Source organism: Coregonus clupeaformis, chromosome 9 (assembly GCF_020615455.1).
Source record: "Coregonus clupeaformis isolate EN_2021a chromosome 9, ASM2061545v1, whole genome shotgun sequence".
NCBI classification, from domain to species: Eukaryota; Metazoa; Chordata; class Actinopteri; order Salmoniformes; family Salmonidae; genus Coregonus; species Coregonus clupeaformis.
Genome location: NC_059200.1, coordinates 225,001 through 248,359, shown reverse-complemented (window position 1 = coordinate 248,359; position 23,359 = coordinate 225,001). Strand labels below are relative to the sequence as shown.

The 23,359-nt window shown below is 45.5% G+C and overlaps 1 protein-coding gene across 2 annotated transcripts in view; it reads right to left on the bottom strand.

Moving 5' to 3' along the window:
- Positions 1 to 6,612: 6,612 nt before the first annotated feature.
- LOC121557984 (serine/threonine kinase 11 interacting protein) overlaps positions 6,613 to 23,359 on the bottom strand; it is a 36,791-nt gene continuing 20,044 nt past the window's right edge. The window contains exons 23-26 of one of the 2 annotated variants that reach the window (XM_041871429.2): positions 19,867 to 19,951; positions 18,658 to 18,740; positions 16,389 to 16,615; positions 6,613 to 7,928 (exon numbers count right to left, since the gene is read on the bottom strand). In XM_041871429.2, coding sequence (XP_041727363.2) covers positions 7,788 to 7,928; positions 16,389 to 16,615; positions 18,658 to 18,740; positions 19,867 to 19,951 — 536 coding nt within the window. In that variant the 3' untranslated portion in view covers positions 6,613 to 7,787. The remainder of the gene's footprint in view (positions 7,929 to 16,388; positions 16,616 to 18,657; positions 18,741 to 19,866; positions 19,952 to 23,359) is intronic. The other variant, XM_045222423.1, reaches the window with a different exon arrangement.

The window sequence follows — 23,359 nt, the reverse complement described above, 5'->3', positions numbered from 1 at the left end:
TTAATGATCTGCTTTGACTTTGAGGTAGTTATATTGATGTAGTTATCCACAAGTCACAATTTAGGCTACTTATCATCGGAGAAATGAAATATGAGAAATATATATGAGGGGGGAGGTAGAGAGAGGGGGGATAGAGAGAGGGGGGAGGTAGAGAGAGGGGGGAGGTAGAGAGAGGGGGGGATAGAGAGAGGGGGGAGGTAGAGAGAGGGGGGATAGAGAGAGGGGGGGGAGGTAGAGAGAGGGGGATAGAGAGAGGGGGGGATAGAGAGAGGGGGGATAGAGAGAGGGGGGAGGTAGAGAGAGGGGGGGAGGTAGAGAGGGGGGAGGTAGAGAGAGGGGGGATAGAGAGAGGGGGAGGTAGAGAGAGGGGGATAGAGAGAGGGGGAGGTAGAGAGAGGGGGAGGTAGAGAGGGGGGAGGTAGAGAGAGGGGGGATAGAGAGAGGGGGAGGTAGAGAGAGGGGGATATAGAGAGGGGGGGATAGAGAGAGGGGGAGGTAGAGAGAGGGGGATATGAGAGGGGGGAGGTAGAGAGAGGGGGATATAGAGAGGGGGGGGATAGAGAGAGGGGGGAGGTAGAGAGAGGGGGATATAGAGAGGGGGGAGGTAGAGAGAGGGGGGGATATAGAGAGGGGGGATAGAGAGAGGGGGGATATAGAGAGGGGGATAGAGAGAGGGGGGGATAGAGAGAGGGGGATATAGAGAGGGGGGATATAGAGAGGGGGGATAGAGAGAGGGGATATAGAGAGGGGGGGATATAGAGAGGGGGGATAGAGAGAGGGGGGAGGTAGAGAGAGGGGGATATAGAGAGGGGGGATAGAGAGAGGGGGGAGGTAGAGAGAGGGGGATAGAGAGAGGGGGGATAGAGAGAGGGGGATAGAGAGAGGGGGGGATAGAGAGAGGGGGATAGAGAGAGGGGGGATAGAGAGAGGGGGGATAGAGAGAGGGGGGATAGAGAGAGGGGGGAGGTAGAGAGAGGGGGGATAGAGAGAGGGGGGATAGAGAGAGGGGGATATAGAGAGGGGGGATAGAGAGAGGGGGGGAGGTAGAGAGAGGGGGGATAGAGAGAGGGGGGATAGAGAGAGGGGGGGATAGAGAGAGGGGGAGGTAGAGAGAGGGGGGATAGAGAGGGGGGATAGAGAGAGGGGGGATAGAGAGAGGGGGATAGAGAGAGGGGGGGGATAGAGAGAGGGGGAGGTAGAGAGGGGGGATATAGAGAGGGGGGATAGAGAGAGGGGGGAGGTAGAGAGAGGGGGATATAGAGAGGGGGGATAGAGAGAGGGGGGAGGTAGAGAGAGGGGGATAGAGAGAGGGGGGATAGAGAGAGGGGGGATAGAGAGAGGGGGGATAGAGAGAGGGGGAGGTAGAGAGAGGGGGGATAGAGAGAGGGGGGGATAGAGAGAGGGGGAGGTAGAGAGAGGGGGAGGTAGAGAGAGGGGGGATATAGAGAGGGGGATAGAGAGAGGGGGGATAGAGAGAGGGGGGAGGTAGAGAGAGGGGGATATAGAGAGGGGGGGATAGAGAGAGGGGGGAGGTAGAGAGAGGGGGGATAGAGAGAGGGGGGAGGTAGAGAGAGGGGGATATAGAGAGGGGGGATAGAGAGAGGGGGGATAGAGAGAGAGCATTTAAAGAACAATAAAAATGTGAGCACTCCTTCTGTGTGAGGTAGATCTTTCTCCAGCTGCTCTCTGTCTTGTTGGTTGTGTAGATCGGGAGTAAGAGTATTCTATAACAACATGCTCCCTGCTGTCCCTATCACACAGCTGTAGGGCTGGATCAGAGCCAGATCGACTCTTAGCTCAACACTCTGTGAGAGAATGACTGTAGGATTCCACACCAGCCCAGCTGTGTGCCTATGTCCAAATGGCCAAAGAATGTCCACTCTAGTAGTGTAGCTATGTCTAATATGTACTGTATGTCTACTGGGGAAATGTGCTCATGTGGTAAATGATCAATATCCTTATTGATAGCACAGGAGGTTGGTGGCACCTTAATTGGGGAGGATGGGCTCATGGTAATGGCTGGAGCAGAATTAGGGGAATGGTTTCAAATACATTAAACACGTGGTTTCCATTTGCTCCGTTCCAGCCATTATTATGAGCCGTCCTCCCCTCAGCAGCCTCCACTGATTGATAGGATTGTGTATAATGTATAATGTGTCATACATAGCAAGATGCCAGTGATTCAACATCTACAGCATCTTAAACCCAAAAGCATACAGTGCATTCGGAAAGTATTCAGACACCTTGACCTTTTCCACATTTTGTTACGTTACAGTTCTAAAAATTCTTAAATTGTTTTTTTCCCCTCATCGATCTACACACCATACCCCATAATGACAAAGCAAAAACAGGTTTTTAGAAATTTCTGCAAATGTATTAAAAATAAAAAACAGAAATACCTCATTTACATAAGTATTCAGACCCTTTGCTATGAGACTCAAAATTGAGCTCAGGTGCATCCTGTTTCCATTGATCATCGTTGAGATGTTTCTACAACTTGATTGGAGTCCACCTGTGGTAAATTCAATTGATTGGACATGATTTGGAAAGGCACACACCTGTCTATATAAGGTCCCACAGTTGACAGTGCATGTCAGAGCAAAAACCAAGCCATGAGGTCGAAGGAATTGATTAGATCTGGGGAAGGGTACCAAAACATTTCTGCAGCATTGAAGGTCCCCAAGAACACAGTGGCCTCCATCATTCTTAAATGGATGAAGTCTGGAACCACCAAGACTCTTCCTAGAGCTGGTCGCCCGGCCAAACAAGGCAATCGGGGGAGAAGGGCCTTGGTCAGGGAGGTGACCAAGAACCCAATGGTCACTCTGACAGAGCTCCAGAGTTCCTCTGTGGAGATGGGAGAACCTTCCAGAAGGACAACCATCTCTGCAGCACTCTACCAATCAAGCCTTTATGGTAGAGTGGCTAGACGGAAGCCACTCCTCAGTAAAAGGCACATGACAGTGCACTTGGAGTTTGCCAAAAGGCACCTAAAGGACTCTCAGACCATTAGAAACAAGATTCTCTGGTCTGATGAAATCTAGATTGAACTCTTTAGCCTGAATGCCAAGCGTCATGTCTGGAGGAATCGTGGCACCATCCCTACGGTGAAGCATGGTGGTGGCAGCATCATGCTGTGAGGATGTTTTTCAGCGGCAGGGACTGGGAGACTAGTCAGGATCGAGGGAAAGATGAGCTAAGTTCAGAGATCCTTGATGAAAAACCTGCTCCAGAGCGCTCAGGACCTCAGACTGGGGCGACGGTTCACCTTCCAACAGGACAACGACACTAAGCACACAGCCAAGACAACACAGGAGTGGCTTCAGGACAAGTCTCTGAATGTCCTTGAGTGGTCCAGCCAGAGCCCGGACTTAAACCCGATCGAACATCTCTGGAGAGACCTGAAAATAGCTGTGCAGCGACGCTCCCCATCCAACCTGACAGAACTTGAGAAGATCTGCAGAGAAAAATGGGAGAAACTCTCCAAATACAGATGTGCCAAGCTTGTAGCATCATACCCAAGTAGACTCGAGGCTGTAATCGCTGCCAAAGGTGCTTCAACAAAGTACTGAGTAAAGGGTCTGAATACTTATGTAAATGTGATATTGCAGTTTGTTTTTAATAAATGTGCAAACACTTCTAAAAACCAGTTTTTGCTTCATCGTTATGGGGTATTGTGTGTAGATTGATGAGGGGGAAAAACAATTTAATCAATTTTAGAATAAGGCTGTAACGTAACAAAATGTGGGGAAAGTCAAGGGGTCTGAATACTTTCCGAATGCACTGTACATTCCAAGTGAGTCTGATAAAAGTAGAATAGAAAATACCAATCTTGAGTCGAAGCACCTGTTGCCTGAACTCAAGCTTGGTATTTTGGCTGGTCTCAGCGCACATGCTCTCACAATTAAAATGGGCTGTGTGAAATCCTTTTAATTCACACATAACAGCTTGCAAAGAGTGGTGCCAACATCTGATGTTTGCCATATGTGGTGTGGTAATAAACTGGTCCCACTAACGTCAACAAACTCGGAACACATCTATCACAGGCTTAATTGTCAAAGAAACAGTGTTTGAAAAAACAGGAGACAGATTTTACAGGGTAAGTGCCCTAATACCTTACTGAAAGAGTACCTACGTCAAACATGTGGGCGTCATGCAAGACAAAACAGGTCTGCAAATGTTGTTTACTACCACTAGTTTATTATGCCATAGATAAACAAAAGCATAATCCACTCCTACTGAATCTCTTTAAAACATCCTTCCCACTGGGCACAGACGTCAGTTCAATGTCTAGTTTTGATTTACATTTGGTTGTTGTCAACTAACGTGAATTCAACGTGAAATCAACAAAGCATGTAACCATGTAATTGGATTTAGGTTATAAATTAGCTGAAAAAATATGAAATTCCCTTACGTTGATTACTTTTTGCAAATCCAATCAGTTTTCCACGTTTATTCAACATCATCACGCTGATTATTATTATTATTTTTACATAGAAACAACGTTGATTCAACCAGTTTTTTCCCAGTGGGTCTTTAAAACGTTTCCTGAATAGAGTCCCATCCCATCTTCAAAGCCTGGAGGAGATCAACTCTTCACAGCTAGGAAGGAGTCATTGCCTTCAAAGGGTGTATTTACTACTTACAGGTGGTATGTTGACTCTCTCCGGTGTCATTCGCTCAATAAGGAACTGCTTGTCTTAATTCTGGGGAAACAAACAGGACAAAGCCCCCTCCCAGGACTGGGATACTGCTGTCTTCTCCCAGGGGTGGGCAATTCTTGAGTAGCACTGCCAGAGCAGTGTCAAGGGCCCCACGAATGTTGCAGGAAGTGTGTATGCTGTGATATCTAACCCTACTCTCCCAATCCTACTTACGCAAGCAGAGAAAATATCCACACATCTTCATCTCCACATGAATGTCAGTCTATCACCTCTGGGTCTTTTAGGCAGTTAGTTGTATAAGTGTCTCCTTTGGGTGACTGTTGATCCGTACAAGTTAAGCCTTAATATTTTGACGTATGTGCCTGCCAGGTAGATCACACTGATGTTTTACTTATCTGGCGCTATGTTCCCTGCCCCCCTTGTTTACTCCACTCTGCGTCCCAAATGGCACCCTATTCCTTATGGGCCCTGGTCAAAAGTAGTGCACTATACTTTATAGGGAATAGGGTGCCATTTGGAACCGGGGGAGGGGGAGTAGGACAGGGCCACAGTGTCTTCCGACACCCCCCGTCTCAGTCCCCAGTATCTATGCTGCAATAGCCTATGTGCCAGGAGACTATCTTCTGTCTGTCTTGCCTTATCTGATGTACTGTGTGTTCTTAGGCATGCTCTCTCTCTATCAGAGGAGGCTGGTGGGAGGATCTATAGGAGGACAGGCTCATTGTAATGTTTCCATGTTTTTTATGTGTTTGGTACCCTTCCATTCTCTAATTCCCCTCTATCGTCCCGGAGGACCTGAGCCCTAGGACCATGCCTCAGGACTACCTGGCCTGACGACTCCTGGCTGTCCCTGTCCCCAGTCTACCTGGTCATACTGATCCAGTTCGTTCTGTGGTCCTGACTGCTGCTGTTGACCCCTGACCTGATTCACCGGCCACTCTCTCTCTCATCTCAGAATACCTGGTTATGAAAAGCCAACTGACATTGACCCCTGAGTTGTTGAACTGTTGCCCTCTCTATAGCCACCATGGTTATTATATGACCCTGCTGGTGATCTATGAACGTTTGAACTTCTGGAATTAATGGCCTTAATGACCACATGTACTCTTAACTCTCCCCTCGGCTCAGCCAGAAGAGAACTGAGCATGGTTCCTCTCCAAGTTTCTTCCTAGGTTCCTGACTTCTAGGGAATTTTTCCTAGCCGTTGTGCTGCTTTCTCTTTTGGGGTTTTAGGCTGGGTATCTTATAATAATAATAATATGCCATTTTGTAAAGCACTTTCTGACAACTGCTGATATATGTATATAAAATACATTTGATTGATTTGAGTACATTTCTGCAATGCTTGGAACATTTAACGCTGCTTTGAACATTGGTCCAGATGAACAGGCCCTTGATGCCATGACCATAGATGGAGATCTCTTCCTGAAAGGAAACCATTTGACCTCTGGAGGGTTTTAAAGTGCTTCCTTCTGTCCTTCTCTTCTTCCTCGTGATCCCAGATATGACAGGAATGGATAGAGACTATCGGTGTGATGGTTAAGCCTATAGTAGACAATCTATTCCAAAGCTTCCCGTAACATTTCAGAATTTGTATTCCTCCTACTATGAAAAAATGTTACTTGGTGAGGAAATGTTCTTGTATTACACAATAAAATCTTAGGAATTGTCAAATGTTTCATTGAAGAACCGCAGGGGGGTCTGATGGGGCAGAAAGTGATGATTATTGGTAGTTGTGTGGAGACTGTCAACTGGGGAGGATTAGCGTGACGGGGAGGGGGGTTCATTGCTGCGGTTGTGGTCTAGTGGTTGACGTTGGGCTGACTGTGAGAACAATGAAAAATCCTTCTGGAACTGCATGATTACAGAGGGAAAAGTAACTTTCTCACTGTGAAAGTGAAAGAGTTGGACATAAACATGTGGAAATACAAATGACATAGGAGGATGCATTGTACCACAGACATGCATTTTTATTTAACAAAGTATAAAAAGCTAGCCTTTTTTATCATTGATTTGTAACAAACACATTGCTGACAGTCAATAAATTAAGTTATACACGTCTGTTTGTCGTCCACTTTTACATCTCTTTTCATCTGTCTACATCAAAAATAGTACTCACTTATGACATCCGCAATATAGTTAAACTGCACTAGAGATATATTAGCATAAGACTATACATTTTAACAGACAGCCACAAACCAACTAACATTTCCGGCTTTAAAACAGGTAAGTCAGAACCCTTTCATATCACAGTCCCTATCATGAGTATATCTGCACTTTTCCCAAAAATACAGAACACCGATACTGTCCCACTTCATTGCCTTAGCTGCAACTCTTCACTTGGGTTGCCCTTACTCCGGGCTTCGGTTGGCCTTTTCCTTTACATAATCACACAGTGAATAGAGACATCAAAAGTCCCTGATTAGAGAGAAAGGAACTAAGAGGTGTCACGTCAGAGGTGTCTGGAGCGGAGCCTCACGGGACGGCTAGAGAGCCTTGTGCCGAGCGCGTGATGTCACAACTCACTGCTCCAGTCCCGGGACTCCTGATGAAGTCACAGTCCACTGAGGTTGCCTGCAGAGTAATGGACTGACTTCCATGATAAAACACACACATGCACGCACAATTACCCCCAACTCACATCTTTGCTTACCCCTTTCTCCCTCCTTATCCTGTCCTCAACCCCTCTGAAAGAAACACGATTCCCCCTCTCCCCTTTCACTAATGCATTTGAGCATTAGAACGTAGCAGGACTGGCAAAAACACAAGGCACTCTCCCTGGCTGGCTGTACTGGCTGGCTGTACAGGCTGGCTATACAGGCTGGCTGTACTGGCTGGCTATACAGGCTGGCTGTACTGGCTGGCTGTACTGGCTGGCTATACAGGCTGGCTATACAGGCTGGCTGTACTGGCAGAGTTATAAAATGGACGGGATTCAGATGAGGACATTAACAGATCAGTGCTTTTGTAAAAGAGAACAAACATGAGGAAATCATAGTTGGCTTCAAAACAGGTAAACATATTGTCATATTGAGGGACAGGTCTGACAGTGAAGACAGATAGACAGACCCTCACACTCATGCATGTGCACACAAACACGGTTGGACGGGTGGGTGTTTTCCCTCAGGCTGGTGGGGTGAGGGTGGTGATGGTGAGTTTGACTCCGAACATGTTCTCCCATTGTGTTCTGACCCACACCAGTAGGCCCTGCACCAGCTCTGTACTGTCAGAGCGTAACGACCACGTCTTTTCCTCCTTCACTATCTGCACAGGAAACACACACAGACACTCTTATGTACTGTATACGCAAACACAAAGTCACACAAAGTCAAACAAAGTCCTATTTTAAGTGATGGAACAACGCTTGAAAGTGTTATTTGTTTGAAATATCTGGGTTTGAGGATAGATTCTGAAATATCTTTTGGAAAGCATTTTCGATTATATTAGAAAAACAATGAACTATAAACTTGGGTTACTATGCAGATCTAAGAATTGTTTTACTGTATCCATTAGAAAGACCTTAGTAACCAAACTGCTGCTTCCTGTCCTAGACCATTGTGACATCATCTATCAAAACACAACCAAAACCTTACTTTGCGAATGAGATGTATTTTATAACAATCTTTGCAGATTCGTTCTTGGATGCCATTATAAGACATCATTGCACATCATGTCTGAATCACTAAATTGACTTTTATTAGTTGTATTAGTAGTAGTTTTTATTAGTAGTAGTAGCAGTAGTTTTTATTAGTTGTAGGCCTATTAGTAGTTGTAAAAAATGTTTTTTATGCTGTTAATGTAGGTTTATTTTATTTTAATTATTATGATTTTATTGTTATTCCCCCTCAGGAGACTGATAAGATTTGGCATGGGTCCTCAGATCCTCAAAAAGTTCTACAGCTGCACCATCGAGAGCATCCTGACTGGTTGCATCACCACCTGGTGTGGCAACTGCTCGGCATCCGACCGCAAGGAACTAGAGGGTAGTGCGTACGGCCCAGTACATTACTGGGGCCAAGCTTCCTGCCATCCAGGACCTCTATACCAGGCGGTGTCAGAGGAAGGCCCTAAAAATTGTCAAAGACTCCAGACACCCTAGTCATAGACTGTTCTCTCTGCTACCGCACGGCAAGTGGTACCGGAGCGCCATGTCTTGGTCCAAAAGGCTCCTTAACAGCTTCTACCCCCAAGTCATAAGAATGCTGAACAGTTAACCAAATGCCTACCCGGACTATTGTATTTAACCCCCCCCTCTTTTTTTTTTACACTGCTGCTACTCGCTGTTTATTATCGATGCATAGTCACTTTACCACTACCTACATGTACATATTACCTCGACTAACCTGTACCCCCGCACATTGCCTCGGTACCGGTACCCCCTGTATATAGCCTCGTTATTGTTATTGTATTGTTGTTACCAAAAAAATAATATATATATATATATATATATATATATATATATATATATATATATATATATATATATATATATATATATATATATATATATATATATAACATTGTGATGTCACGAGAGGCTGTGTCCTGGAGGGACGTTACATCCCCCTGAGGTGGCTGCAAACCCAGACAGCTATGGCTCCATCTGCTGGTATGGTCGGGAACTCCACCCCTCTATGGCCAATCTTCCCACGCAGCTGAAACAAATGAGGGGCTGATGAGCTGAAGGTTTGGGAAGGGAAGAGACACACTGAGGGAGTGTGTGGGGGGTGAAGAGACAGTCTCCAACCTGGGCTCTCTGGAGGACAAGAGTGCTGCACGTCCACTTCCAGGAGGAATATAAGGATTTGGAGACACTTACCTTTGGGAGATACTCACCTTTGGATATATGCACCTGTGGAAATACGTGAGAGACATTTGGAAGGACTTTTTTGCTGGGTTGGCCACTAGCTGCAACGTGGACTACAGTAAGGCTGGGGAAAAGTTATCTGAGCGAGTGAGAATTATGATTTTGGATGTGGAAGAGACATCCCTGAACTGTTAACCCTTAAAGAGCCACAAGAGAACAGAATTTTTGTTATATTTTCGTTAATTTCCCAAGACCTATAATAAAATCCTTGGTTTGTTTGAACCTTGTCTCCTTGCACTACTTGAGCAACCCCGCTGAAAGCTGTGTAGCCTCTCGTGACGTCACAGATGGTGGAGAATACGGGCACGCTCAAGCGTTAATAGTGCATGTCAGAGGAGGATACCGAAGGTTTGATCACCCAGTTTTCCAAGTTGGCCGTAGGCTCCCCCCGACTGAAATGGAGGACATATTGAAAGCCCTTGTTGCTGGCCAGCAAGCCCAGATGCAAGTAAACGTGGCTCTCTTGGAGGAGCAAAAGAAAGCCAACCTTCTGAAGGCAGAGGAATTGCAGTTGCAGAGACAGAGGGTGGTCCAAAATACCCGCCCAATAAAGGCAAGTGACTTTATATCTAAGATGGGAGCTACCGATGACATTGAGGCATACCTGCATGCATTTGAGGCCACGGCCACTAGGGAAGCCTGGCCCAAGCAACAGTGGGTTGGTCTGTTAGCCCCCTTTCTAACCGGGGAATCGCTGAATGCTGTCCGGGACCTGGGCCCTGACCAGGTTACTGACTATGATGCCCTGAAGTCTGAGATCCTCAGCAGATATGGACTCACAAAGTTTGGTATGGCCCAGCGCTTTCACAGCTGGACCTTCCAACCAGACCAACCTCCTCGGGCGCAGATGCATGAACTTGTCCGAATCGCAAGGAAATGGCTGGATCCGCAGAGGAATACAGCAGCGGCGGTGGTGGAGGCCGTTGTGGTGGATCGTTACCTACGCGCCCTGCCTTATGAGGCAAAACGGTTCATCAGTCAACAGGCCTTGACCACGGCTGATCTGACCGTGGAAGCTGTGGAAAAGTACCAGGCCACAGCGGAGATGCTGAATGCTTCCCGAAAAGACCCCAGGAGTGCGGCCCCACCACAAATGGGAAGAACCCGTCCAAAGGACCCCAAGGTCTCGAACCCAGCCACGTCAGGACTTATCCCGGCTCCAGGGGGAGCCAGAAACCAGGCGGGTCCAAGAAGAGTACACCAGAGGGGGGAAACTCGACAGTGTTACCGGTGTGGGGAGATGGGACATATCTCCTGGCAGTGTGGGAAACCAGCCGATGAACCTATGCCCACTGCGGAGTCCTCCAGCTCAGCACCCACACACCGTTTTGCCTTGCTCTTGGGAGTCGTAGATGGCGGCCCAGATCGACCCCCCACCTGCCCGGTAACTGTGAATCACCATGATGTGGAGGCCTTACTGGATTCTGGTAGCCGGGCCACCCTGGTGCGTAAGGATTTGGTGGGCCCAACGTGTCTGACCCCGGGAAAGTCCTCCCAGTTTCCTGTGTCCATGGGGACACCAGAGAATACCCCATTACTGAACTTACAATGACCAGCACACGGGGAACCATACACACGACGGCGGGGTGGTTGATTCCCTCCCCGTCCCTGTCCTAATTGGACGAGACTGCCCAGCCTTTTACCCACTCTGGAGAGAGTCTCAGGAGAGGATAACCCGAGTACCTCGGAAACGGAGAGGCAAGACTCATCCTGGGAAGGCTCCGGTGCAATCCTCCGAGTTACTCACTCCCGCCCGGGCTCTGATAGGGATGGCAGGTGCCCAGACCGACACAGAGACGGAGCTACAGAATCTGGACAAAGAACTGTCTGGTCTGAAGGGGACCGCTGAGAGGTATCGTTTGTTAAAGCAACAGTTAGACATGAAGACAGAAGAGTTAGATATCCTCCAGGCTAAACTCCAACAGAGCTCCTTCCCTAAGCAACAGGAGGAGCTGGAGAGGCTGCGCAGGACCATCGAGGAGTGTGAGGAGACCCTGCGCAGGAGTAAGGAGGTCCAGAAGAAGGCAGAGGAGAAGTACAAGGTGTTGGAGAACAAGATGAAGAATGCGGAGGCAGAGAGAGAGAAGGAACTGAAAGCTGCTCAACAGAAGCTAAACTCTGCTAAAACCAAGGCTGATGCGTTCAGTAAGAAACTCAAGGAGAGACAACAGGAGGCTGAGTCCCTGGTCCTAGAGGTGGAGGAGTTGAAGAGAGAGCAGGCTGGCAAGCACCACGGCAATGCGGACGCCCTCTCCCGGCGTGATGCCTTCTTCGCTGCCTTTACCCCGACGAGGACGTCGGTCCCGAGGAGGGGGATGTGTGATGTCACGAGAGGCTGTGTCCTGGAGGGACGTTACATCCCCCTGAGGTGGCTGCAAACCCAGACAGCTATGGCTCCATCTGCTGGTATGGTCGGGAACTCCACCCCTCTATGGCCAATCTTCCCACGCAGCTGAAACAAATGAGGGGCTGATGAGCTGAAGGTTTGGGAAGGGAAGAGACACACTGAGGGAGTGTGTGGGGGGTGAAGAGACAGTCTCCAACCTGGGCTCTCTGGAGGACAAGAGTGCTGCACGTCCACTTCCAGGAGGAATATAAGGATTTGGAGACACTTACCTTTGGGAGATACTCACCTTTGGATATATGCACCTGTGGAAATACGTGAGAGACATTTGGAAGGACTTTTTGCTGGGTTGGCCACTAGCTGCAACGTGGACTACAGTAAGGCTGGGGAAAAGTTATCTGAGCGAGTGAGAATTATGATTTTGGATGTGGAAGAGACATCCCTGAACTGTTAACCCTTAAAGAGCCACAAGAGAACAGAATTTTGTTATATTTTCGTTAATTTCCCAAGACCTATAATAAAATCCTTGGTTTGTTTGAACCTTGTCTCCTTGCACTACTTGAGCAACCCCGCTGAAAGCTGTGTAGCCTCTCGTGACGTCACAACATACATACAGTACCAGTCAAACGTTTGGACACACCTATTCATTAAAGGGTTTTTCTTTATTTTTTACTATTTTCTACATTGTAGAATAATAGTGAAGATATCAAAACTATGAAATAACACATAAGGGATCATGTAGTAACCAAGAAAGTGTTAAACAAATCAAAATATATTTTATATTTCAAATAGCCACCCTTTGCCTTGACAGCTTTGCACACTCTTGGCATTCTCTCAACCAGCTTCACCTGGAATGCTTTTCCAACAGTCTTGAAGGAGTTCCCACATGCTGAGCACTTGTTGGCTGCTTTTCCTTCACTCTGCCGTCCGAATCATCCCAAACCATCTCAATTGGGCTGAGGTCGGGGGATTGTGGAGGCCAGGTCATCTGATTGCAGCACTCCATCACTCTCCTTCTTGGTAAAATAGCACTTACACAGCCTGGAGGTCTGTTGGGTCATTGGCCTGTTGAAAAACAAATGATAGTCCCACTAAGCCCAAACCAGATAGGATGGCGTATCGCTGCAGAATGCTGTGGTAGCCACGCTGGTTAAGTGTGCCTTGAATTCTAAATAAATCACAGACAGTGTCACCAGCAAAGCACCCCCACACCATAACACCTCCTCCTCCATGCTTTACGGTGGGAACTACACATGCGGAAATCATCCGTTCACCCACACCGCATTTCACAAAGACACGGCGGTTGGAACCAAAACTCTCCAATTTTGACTCCAGACCAAAGGACACATTTCCACCGGTCTAATGTCCATTGCTCGTGTTTCTTGGTCCAAGCAGGTCTCTTCTTCTTATTGGTGTCCTTTAGTAGTGGTTTCTTTGCAGCAATTCGACCATGAAGGCCTTATTCACACAGTCCCCTCTGAACAGTTGATGTTGAGATGTGTCTGTTACTTGAACTCTGGGTCTTCCATTCCAGTGGCGGTCCTCATGAGAGCCAGTTTCATCATAGCGCTTGATGGATTTTGCGACTGCACTTCAAGAAACTTTCAAAGTTCTTGAAATGTCCCGCATTTACTGACCTTCATGTCTTAAAGTAATGATGGACTGTCGTTTCTCTTTGCTTATTTGAGCTGTTCTTGCCATAATATGGACTTGGTCTTTTACCAAATAGGGCTATCTTCTGTATACCCCCCCTACCTTGTCACAACACAACTGATTGGCTCAAACGCATTAAGAAGGAAAGAAATTCCACAAATTAACTGTTAACAAGGCACACCTGTTAATTGAAATGCATTCCTGGTGACTACCTCATGAAGCTGGTTGAGAGAATGCCAAGAGTGTGCAAAGCTTTTATCAAGCTGTCATCATCCCCCGAGTGGCGCAGTGGTCTAAGGCACTGCATCGCAGTGCTAGCTGTGCCACTAGAGATCCTGGTTCGAATCCAGGCTCTGTCGTAGCCGGCCGCGACCGGGAGACCCATGGGGCGGCGCACAATTGACCCAGCGTCGTCCAGGGTAGGGGAGGGAATGGCCGGCAGGGATGTAGCTCAGTTGGTAGAGCATGGCGTTTGCCATGCCAGGGTTGTGGGTTTGATTCCCACGGGGGGCCAGTATGAAAAAATATAATAATGTATGCACTCACTAACTGTAAGTTGCTCTGGATAAGAGCGTCTGCTAAATGACTAAAATGTAAATGTAAATCAAGCCAAAGGGTGGCTATTTGAAGAATCTCAAATATAAAATATATTTTGATTTGTTTAACACTTTTTTGGTTACTACATGATTCCATATGTGTTATTTAATAGTTTTGATGTCTTCACCATTATTCTACAATGTAAAAAATAGTAAAAATAAAGAAAAACACTTGAATGAGTAGGTGTCCAAACTTTTGACTGGAACTGTATATATATAGAACAAGTATTTGATACACTGCCGATTTTGCAGGTTTTCCTACTTACAAAGCATGTAGAGGTCTGTAATTTTTATCATAGGTACACTTCAACTGTGAGAGACGAAATCTAAAACAAAAATCCAGAAAATCACATTGTATGATTTTTAAGTAATTAATTTGCATTTTATTGCATGACATAAGTATTTGATCACCTACCAACCAGTAAGAATTCCGGCTCTCACAGACCTGTTAGTTTTTCTTTAAGAAGCCCTCCTGTTCTCCACTCATTACCTGTATTAACTGCACCTGTTTGAACTCGTTACCTGTATAAAAGTCACCTGTCCACACACTCAATCAAACAGACTCCAACCTCTCCACAATGGCCAAGACCAGAGAGCTGTGTAAGGACATCAGGGATAAAATTGTAGACCTGCACAAGGCTGGGATGGGCTACAGGACAATAGGCAAGCAGCTTGGTGAGAAGGCAACAACTGTTGGCGCAATTATTAGAAAATGGAAGAAGTTCAAGATGACAGTCAATCACCCTCGGTCTGGGGCTCCATGCAAGATCTACCTCGTGGGGCATCAATGATCATGAGGAAGGTGAGGGATCAGCCCAGAACTACACGGCAGGACCTGGTCAATGACCTGAAGAGAGCTGGTACCACAGTCTCAAAGAAAACCATTAGTAACACACTACGCCGTCATGGATTAAAATCCTGCAGCGCACGCAAGGTCCCCCTGCTCAAGCCAGCGCATGTCCAGGCCCGTCTGAAGTTTGCCAGTGACCATCTGGATGATCCAGAGGAGGAATGGGAGAAGGTCATGTGGTCTGATGAGACAAAAATAGAGCTTTTTGGTCTAAACTCCACTCGCCGTGTTTGAAGGAAGAAGAAGGATGAGTACAACCCCAAGAACACCATCCCAACCGTGAAGCATGGAGGTGGAAACATCATTCTTTGGGGATGCTTTTCTGCAAAGGGGACAGGACGACTGCACCGTATTGAGGGGAGGATGGATGGGGCCATGTATCGCGAGATCTTGGCCAACAACCTCCTTCCCTCAGTAAGAGCATTGAAGATGGGTCGTGGCTGGATCTTCCAGCATGACAACGACCCGAAACACACAGCCAGGGCAACTAAGGAGTGGCTCCGTAAGAAGCATCTCAAGGTCCTGGAGTGGCCTAGCCAGTCTCCAGACATGAACCCAATAGAAAATCTTTGGAGGGAGCTGAAAGTCTGTATTTCCCAGCGACAGCCCCGAAACCTGAAGGATCTGGAGAAGGTCTGTATGGAGGAGTGGGCCAAAATCCCTGCTGCAGTGTGTGCAAACCTGGTCAAGATCTACAGGAAACGCATGATCTCTGTAATTGCAAACAAAGGTTTCTGTACCAAATATTAAGTTCTGCTTTTCTGATGTATCAAATACTTATGTCATGCAATAAAATGCAAATTAATTACTTAAAAATCATACAATGTGATTTTCTGGATTTTTGTTTTAGATTCCGTCTCTCACAGTTGAAGTGTACCTATGATAAAAATTACAGACCTCTACATGCTTTGTAAGTAGGAAAACCTGCAAAATCGTCAGTGTATGAAATACTTGTTCTCCCCACTGTGTGTGTGTATATATATATATAAATATAAATATATATATATATATATATATATATATACATATATATTTTCTTAACTCTTATTTTTCTTATAACTGCATTGTTGGTTAAGGGCTTGTAAGTAAGCATTTCATGGTAAGGTCTACTACACCTGTTGTATTCGGCGCATGTGCCAAATAAAATGTAATTTCATTTCATTGTTATTATTATTAGACAGTAGTAGCCATATTCTTCTTCTTACTAAGTATTGTTCGCTTGTTAGTTGTTTTCATTTGGACACTCTTGAAAATGAGAGAGATTTCATCCTGAAAAATGTCTAATAATTATACAAACGTGTTCCCAACTTTGCTCATGATAGCATTTAGCTTATCCAGCTTACCCTTGAGAACTTGGAAGAAGCCCTTCCTAATCTAAGACCAATCACAAGCCTCTTTCCTCCCTCAGTCTCACCTCATCGTAAAGCTTGATGTCCATTCTGCATGGGTCAGACGACCATAGATGGACAGAGCTGACACAGCTGATTGGCTGGGTCTCTTGAACAGTGACCCGCCCACTGCAGGGATCCCCGTTCTCATTGGCTGACGGGTGGGGCAAGCTCTTGCTCCATTGGTGGTCTTCGTTGAGCAGGTACAGGGTTTCCCGGGTGGCCAGAACTGTCAGAGGGGTCACGCTGTCTTCTGGCAGAGAGAACAAATATAAGACACAGAAAATATGCATTTGGTCTAAATGTTTAAACCCCCCCTTCTCTCTGTACTGATTATCATCATATACTTGCATCTAAATAGTTTGGCTTGTACTGTATTTATCTAACCGGGGGCTTTATGGCACGTCTCAAAGTGTTTTACCACTGGTACACCATTATTCTCACAGGTTAGGGTGAAAAATAAGAGTCATGCAACACTGGATCTGACTAGACTACAGCGATCTCCTACAGGGAGAGAGAGTGGGAGGACTGGGAAGGGAGCGATATACAGTAGTGTGCTTTAAACTTTGATCCTCCACAGATGACTGCAGTTACCTGGCACCATACAGTATCATGACTTTCTGAATTGACACTCTTCAGTGTACTGGATGGGCTGAGTTAGCCCAATTCATTTCATTTTGATATAGTGAAATACGTTATTGTCCTCCCTCATTCTCCCCACACTGGTCCACTGAAGTCCAGGGATATAAAGTGGGTGGACACTTTCCTGTGTCAATGGATATATTTCCTATTCTATTCCTCTATACTCCTGATGTTTAAATCCCGAGTGGCGCATCTGTCTAAGGTACTGCATCTCAGTGCTAGAGGCGTCACTACAGACCCTGGTTAGATCCCGGGCTGTATCACATCCGGCCGTGATCGGGAATCCTATAGGCCGGTGCACAATTGGCCCAGCGTCGTCTGGGATAGGGGAGGGTTTGTCCAGGGTATGCAGTCATTGTAAATAAGAATTTTTTCTTAACTGACTTGCCTAGTTAAATAAAGGTTAAATAAAAAAACCATTCCATTTCTCTATCCTCCTGATGTTTAAACCCAGTTTAAAACCATTCCATTTCTCTATCCTCCTGATGTTTAAACCCAGTTTAAAACCATTCCATTTCTCTATCCTCCTGATGTTTAAACCCAGTTTAAAACCATTCCATTTCTCTATCCTCCTGATGTCTAAACCCAGTTTAAAACTATTCAGCAGAGACAGAAGGAGCAGGTGAGTGCATGTTACAATTACAGTACTTTACATTCTTTTCACCTGCACAGACCATAGCCTGCAGCCATGCTTGGCTACAGATGCAATGTATGCAGTCACAGACAGAGAGATACACAGATACACTCAATCACACAGAGAAACATGAACATTTATGCACGCACATACATACATACATACATACATACATACAGAACAAAAATATAAACGCAACATGCAACAATTTCAACGATTTTACTGAGTTACAGTTCATATAAGGAAATCAGTCAATTGAAATAAATTCATTAGGCCCTAATCTATGGATTTCTCATGACTGGGCAGGGGCGCAGCCATGGGTGGGGCTGGGCGGGCATAGGCCCACCCACTTGGGAGCCAGGCCCACCCACTGGGAAGCCAGGCCCAGCCAATCAAAATGAGTTTTTCCCCACAAAAAGGCTTTATTACAGACAGAAATACTCCTCAGTTTCATCAGCTGTCCGGGTGCCTGGTCTCAGACGATCCCCAGGTGAAGAAGTCGGATGTGGAGGTCCTGGGCTGGTGTGGTTACACGTGGTGTGCGGTTGTGAGGCCGGTTGGACGTACTGCCAAATTTTCTAAAACGACGTTGGAGGCGGTTTATAGTACAGAAATGAACATTCAATTCTCTGGCAACAGCTCTGGTGGACATTCCTCCAGTCAGCATGCCAATTGCACGCTCCCTCAAAACTTGAGACATCTATGGCATTGTGTTGTGTGACAAAACTGTACATTTTAGAGTGGCCTTTTATTGTCCCCAGCACAAGGTGCACCTGTGTAATGATCATGCTGTTTAATCAGCTTCTTGATATGCCATACCTGTCAGGTGGATGGATTATCTTGGCAGAGGAGAAATGCTTACTAACATTGATGTAAACAAATTTGTGCACAACATTTGAGAGAAATAAGCTTTTTATGCGTATGGAAAATTTCTGGGATCTTTTATTTCATCTCATTAAACATGGGACCGACACGTTGCGTTTATATTTTTGTTCAGTATACATACACTTCTAATGTACCTTGATGTAGAAAGGCCAGGAGGTAGAAGAACTGTAGCTGGCCATCCTCCACATCAGTCTGCATGTCTTCACACACTAGAGGCCTGGGGAGACACAGAGGAAAGACTTACATAAGAGACAACCAGGTTAATATTCACCACGTTACATTGAACATCAGGCCCATACACCACACCAGACACTGAATCTAAATGCTTTTGAGAAGGGGCAGATCTCAAAAGTGTGGAGATATGTCTATTGTTCCTGATTCATACCTGTATCACCGAGACACATAATGAAGACTTTGGCCTATGGTTTCAAAATGGCAACCTGGGTGAGTTTGTTTTTTCGAAAGCGAGCAGACAGAGGTAATAGTAATTCTATGTAGTGTTTTGTGGTTTCTGTGGTTGACTTTAAAGCGACCACGTGTTAAATGTTATTCCAACTATATCCATGATAGTGTGATTATAAAAGCTAGACAGAGATGGTAGGAATGATGATAAACAAATAAACTGTCCTGAGTCATCCTACGGTCTTGTTCAAACAGTGAGTCTGTTGTCTGAGTAGCTGGGGTTTTCAGCTACACAAAAAAAGAAGGGCCGTATAATAACTGAGCCATGAATTAACTCAGTGAATGTTCAGCGTGTTCCAACAATACCACAGAAACAAGGGTGGATGGTAAATCCATATACTAAAAATGGTTTCCTTTCCTATCTGGTCGTCCTCACTTTCCAGTCCTTTCACGTGAGCAAGGATACAAGAAGATCATAAGAAAGGAAGCCACTTCACGGTATTGGGATGAACCCGCTAAGGACTAAGATCATAGGGGAGGAAGCCACTTAACAGTATTAGGATGAACCCCCTAAGGACTAAGATCATAGGGGAAGAAGCCACTTAACAGTATTGGGATGAAGCCCCTAAGGACATTGCACTGCAGGATCAGCTCTCTAGTTAAAGGTAATGCATCGTTAGCGCTTTCTTAGCATCTCGAGGCTAACACATGTAAGACATTAGTATGTGGTTCAGCCACTAATTTAGAGCCCAATTTTCGACAATGGGGAGGTTTAGTAACACCAGACAGAAGTTACCACAGCCTTGTCAGTGTCACAGTTGGGGTAAGACGCAGATGTGCCTATGGCTTGGCTCAATACAATTGAGTGGAAACGGTGAGGATATGAGGACATCATGGAAGTCTTTCATGGCAATTATAACATAAATCTGGGCTGTTCGTACCAGAGATGATGCTGTGGGTTGAGCCTGGTGGTGGAGATAGACTTAAGCTTGCTGTCTGACTTGGTAGCCAGCTCACGCACCACTCCTGAGGGAGAGATAGATTGGAGGAAGGGAAAAAAAGAATAAAGAGATACAAATTAAGTTTAGTGATGCATCCCTATCAATGGTTCTCTCAGCTCTATTTAAATGGGTACCTTTATCTACTGCCCCAGAGTCAGATGAACCCGTGGATACCATTTTTATGTCTCTGCGTGCAGTTTGAAGGACGTTGCTAACTAGCGCACTTGCTAACTAGCGTTAGCGCAATGACTGGAAGTAGCATGCTAGCCGATATCCATAGACTCCCAGTCATTGCGCTAACACTAGTTAGCATTGGCTCGTGAAACTACCTCTAACTTCCTTCATACTGGACACAGATACATAAAAATGGTATAGGCGAGTTCAAAATCCCAAAGTATCCCTTTAAATAGAGTTCAATCATGTTTTACTGTGTTTCCATGCGGTGTATTGGAACATCAGCACAATTAATTTCAATGAACTGGGTCACACCCAAGCAGATCGGATGAGGACTAGGGACAATTCGTGTTGCAAAGGGAGGGTATCTTACTGGAAACTTTCAAAGAATGTGGGTATCTTTCAAGGATTTTATTTAATCTATCACAAGACATCTAGTGGTCCTTTTGGGTACTGTCTAATAATCACTGACCCTCTGTTTGGCCTTATCCCATGTAAAATATATGAAATAACTTAAGATGATTTTCCAAAAAATGATTGAATGACAAAGCTGTAAAACATTATCTTAAATATAAACCATCAACTTAGTGAATACCATTGGTGTTTAATATGAGGGTTTCAGCATTAAATATATTTTATATATTTATTTTACACACTTATTTATTTGACAATGTCAGTATGTATTTGTTGTCAATGTTTCGGCGTCAAACTGGTGGCAGCTGTGAAAAAAAGCAAATTGTTGGAAGTGTTGTAAAGTTAGTTGAAAATAATTGCATTGTTGATTAGATGCTTTTTTCATTAATTAGGCTATTTTCTCTTGAACCCTATGGTCTATCTACTATAAACTTTTTAAAATATAAAAAATGAATACTATATATGAATAAAAAAAAAAAAAGTTATTCAAGTATAATTTACCAAGGTTACGATAGATTCCGGTAACTTTGGTAAACTACCAGTAGCTTTGCAGCCCTAGAGACAATAGACAGAGCTAATGCGAGACTCTTCCAGTCTGTGGTGGGTTAGGACTAGAAAGCTGACAGGTCTCTGGTTTCAGATCTAGGATTACAGCTCCATGGAAGCAGGTGAAAAACACAGGTTGGAAAAGGTACAGGAGTACAATGTGCCAGGTCACACTCACGGCGACAAAATACTTTCCTCTGGGGTGGTAACAATAGGGACCACAGGACCACAGGTAAATGCCAAGGTTGAACAGGTGAAATTGAAAGGGAAGTTGAGTTTAAAGGGAAACACACTGAAAAGAGTAAGAGTGAAACAACAGAGAGAACAACACATATAAAGAAAAACAGAGTAGGAACACCCTGCGCCTATCAAATTCCAAGTTCAACAACAACAGGGAGGAGAAATGAAGACATTGTGTGGCACCAGTAGCCTATTCTGGCTCCCAATGTCTAGAAGATTCAACCTCAATTCTTCTGCCATTGTTTATTTTCCTTTCTTCCCGGAGGAAACTGATCTGCCACACTAACGTTCCAGACCAGGAGGAAGTGAAGCCTACGGGAAGAAGCACGGTGCTCGATTAAAAGGACAACCATAAAAGGGACGGTATTGTTGTCACTCTTTGAGCTCCCCTTTAACCCCTTATCGTCTGGTGGGTTCTAGTGAACCAATAGGAGACCACACACACCTCTATTCAGGACATTATTCAAGGTGAAGCAGTGCAGAGATTTGCCCTCTAAACTCAATAACACTAAATTCCTTCTGGAGCAGAGGACAAGGTGGAGCTTGCAGGACAGGGCAAAGCGGGACAGGACAGGGCAAAGCGGGACAGGACAGGGCAAAGCGGGACAGGACAGGGCAAAGCGGGACAGGACAGGGCAAAGCGGGACAGGACAGGGCAAGGTAGGGCCCATTTAGTTTTATTATCTTAGACAATAACATATTTGGATCAACACCTACTTCTGCCACGTGCAGGAGTCAAGAACATCGTCCTTCGTCTAAACATACCCCTGTGCTTTCTCCTGACGATGTACACTGAGTGTACAAAACATTAGGAACAACTGCTCTTTCCATGACATAGACTGACCAGGTGAATCCAGGTGAAAGCTATGATCCCTTATTGATGTCACTTGTTAAATCCACTTCAATCCGTGTAGATGAAGGGGAGGAGACAGGTTAAAGAAGGATTTTTAAGCCTTGAGACAGTTGAGACATGGATTGTGTATGTGTGCCATTCAGAGGGTGAATGGGCAATACAAAATATTTTAAATGCTTTTGAACGAGGTATGGTAGTAGGTGCCAGGCGCACCGGTTTGAGTGTGTCAAGAACTGCAACGCTACTGGGTTTTTCACGCTCAACAGTTTCCCGTGTGTATCAAGAATGGACCACCACCCAAAGGACATCCAGCCAACTTGACACAACTCTGGGAACCATTGGAGTCAACATGGGCCAGCATCCCTGTGGAACGCTTTAGACACCTTGTAGAGTCCATGCCCGATGAATTGAGGCTGTTCGGAGGGGGTGCAACTCAATATTAGGAAAGTGTTCCTAATGTTTTGCACACTCAGTGTATGCATGTGTTGCGTGACATAGTGGACCACCGTCGCCATGACGAGAGGATAAACAGGTACGGGGCTTGGTCGCCCATGGCGACAGGCCTGGCTCGCAGAGCTTAGAGCCCGAAAAAAGAAAGCGGATCTGTGTCGGCGTCTGGGATCTGTCCTGGCCAATAACGTTACTCTCCCTCCTGCCGGTTCAATAACAGGACCCTCTCCACTAGGTTAACCACTTCCAACCTTCCCAAATACCCCTTCTTATTTTCACAAGGAATAGTTGGACACTCAGCGTCCTATCGGCTGAAACCAAACACTCTCGGCCCTGTCGGAGAGGAAAACAGGTCTGAGACACTGTGTTGGTGTTGTAACGGTATCTGATAGGGTTAAACTAGAGAGATATGACATCTGATTATATCATCCATCTACTTATAAGAGACTGAGTTTACTATGCAGTTAAAGGGACAGTTCACCCAAATTACAAATATCACTCAAGATGGTAATTGCTGTTGTAGTAAAGTAAAAAAAAACATTAAATCTTGATTATGTTTCCTGGTATCCATAGATGAGGTCAGTTTGTAATTTGGGAGCACTACCCCTTAACTTGATGGTTAGCGAAGGAGACAGGAACAGTGAAGGAGACAGGAACAGTTTTCCGTTACCTTTCAGGAATGCAGTGTCTGGATCCAACCCACACAACCAAACCAAACACTCCTTCTATGACCATTTATGAGCATCGCAAACCTCA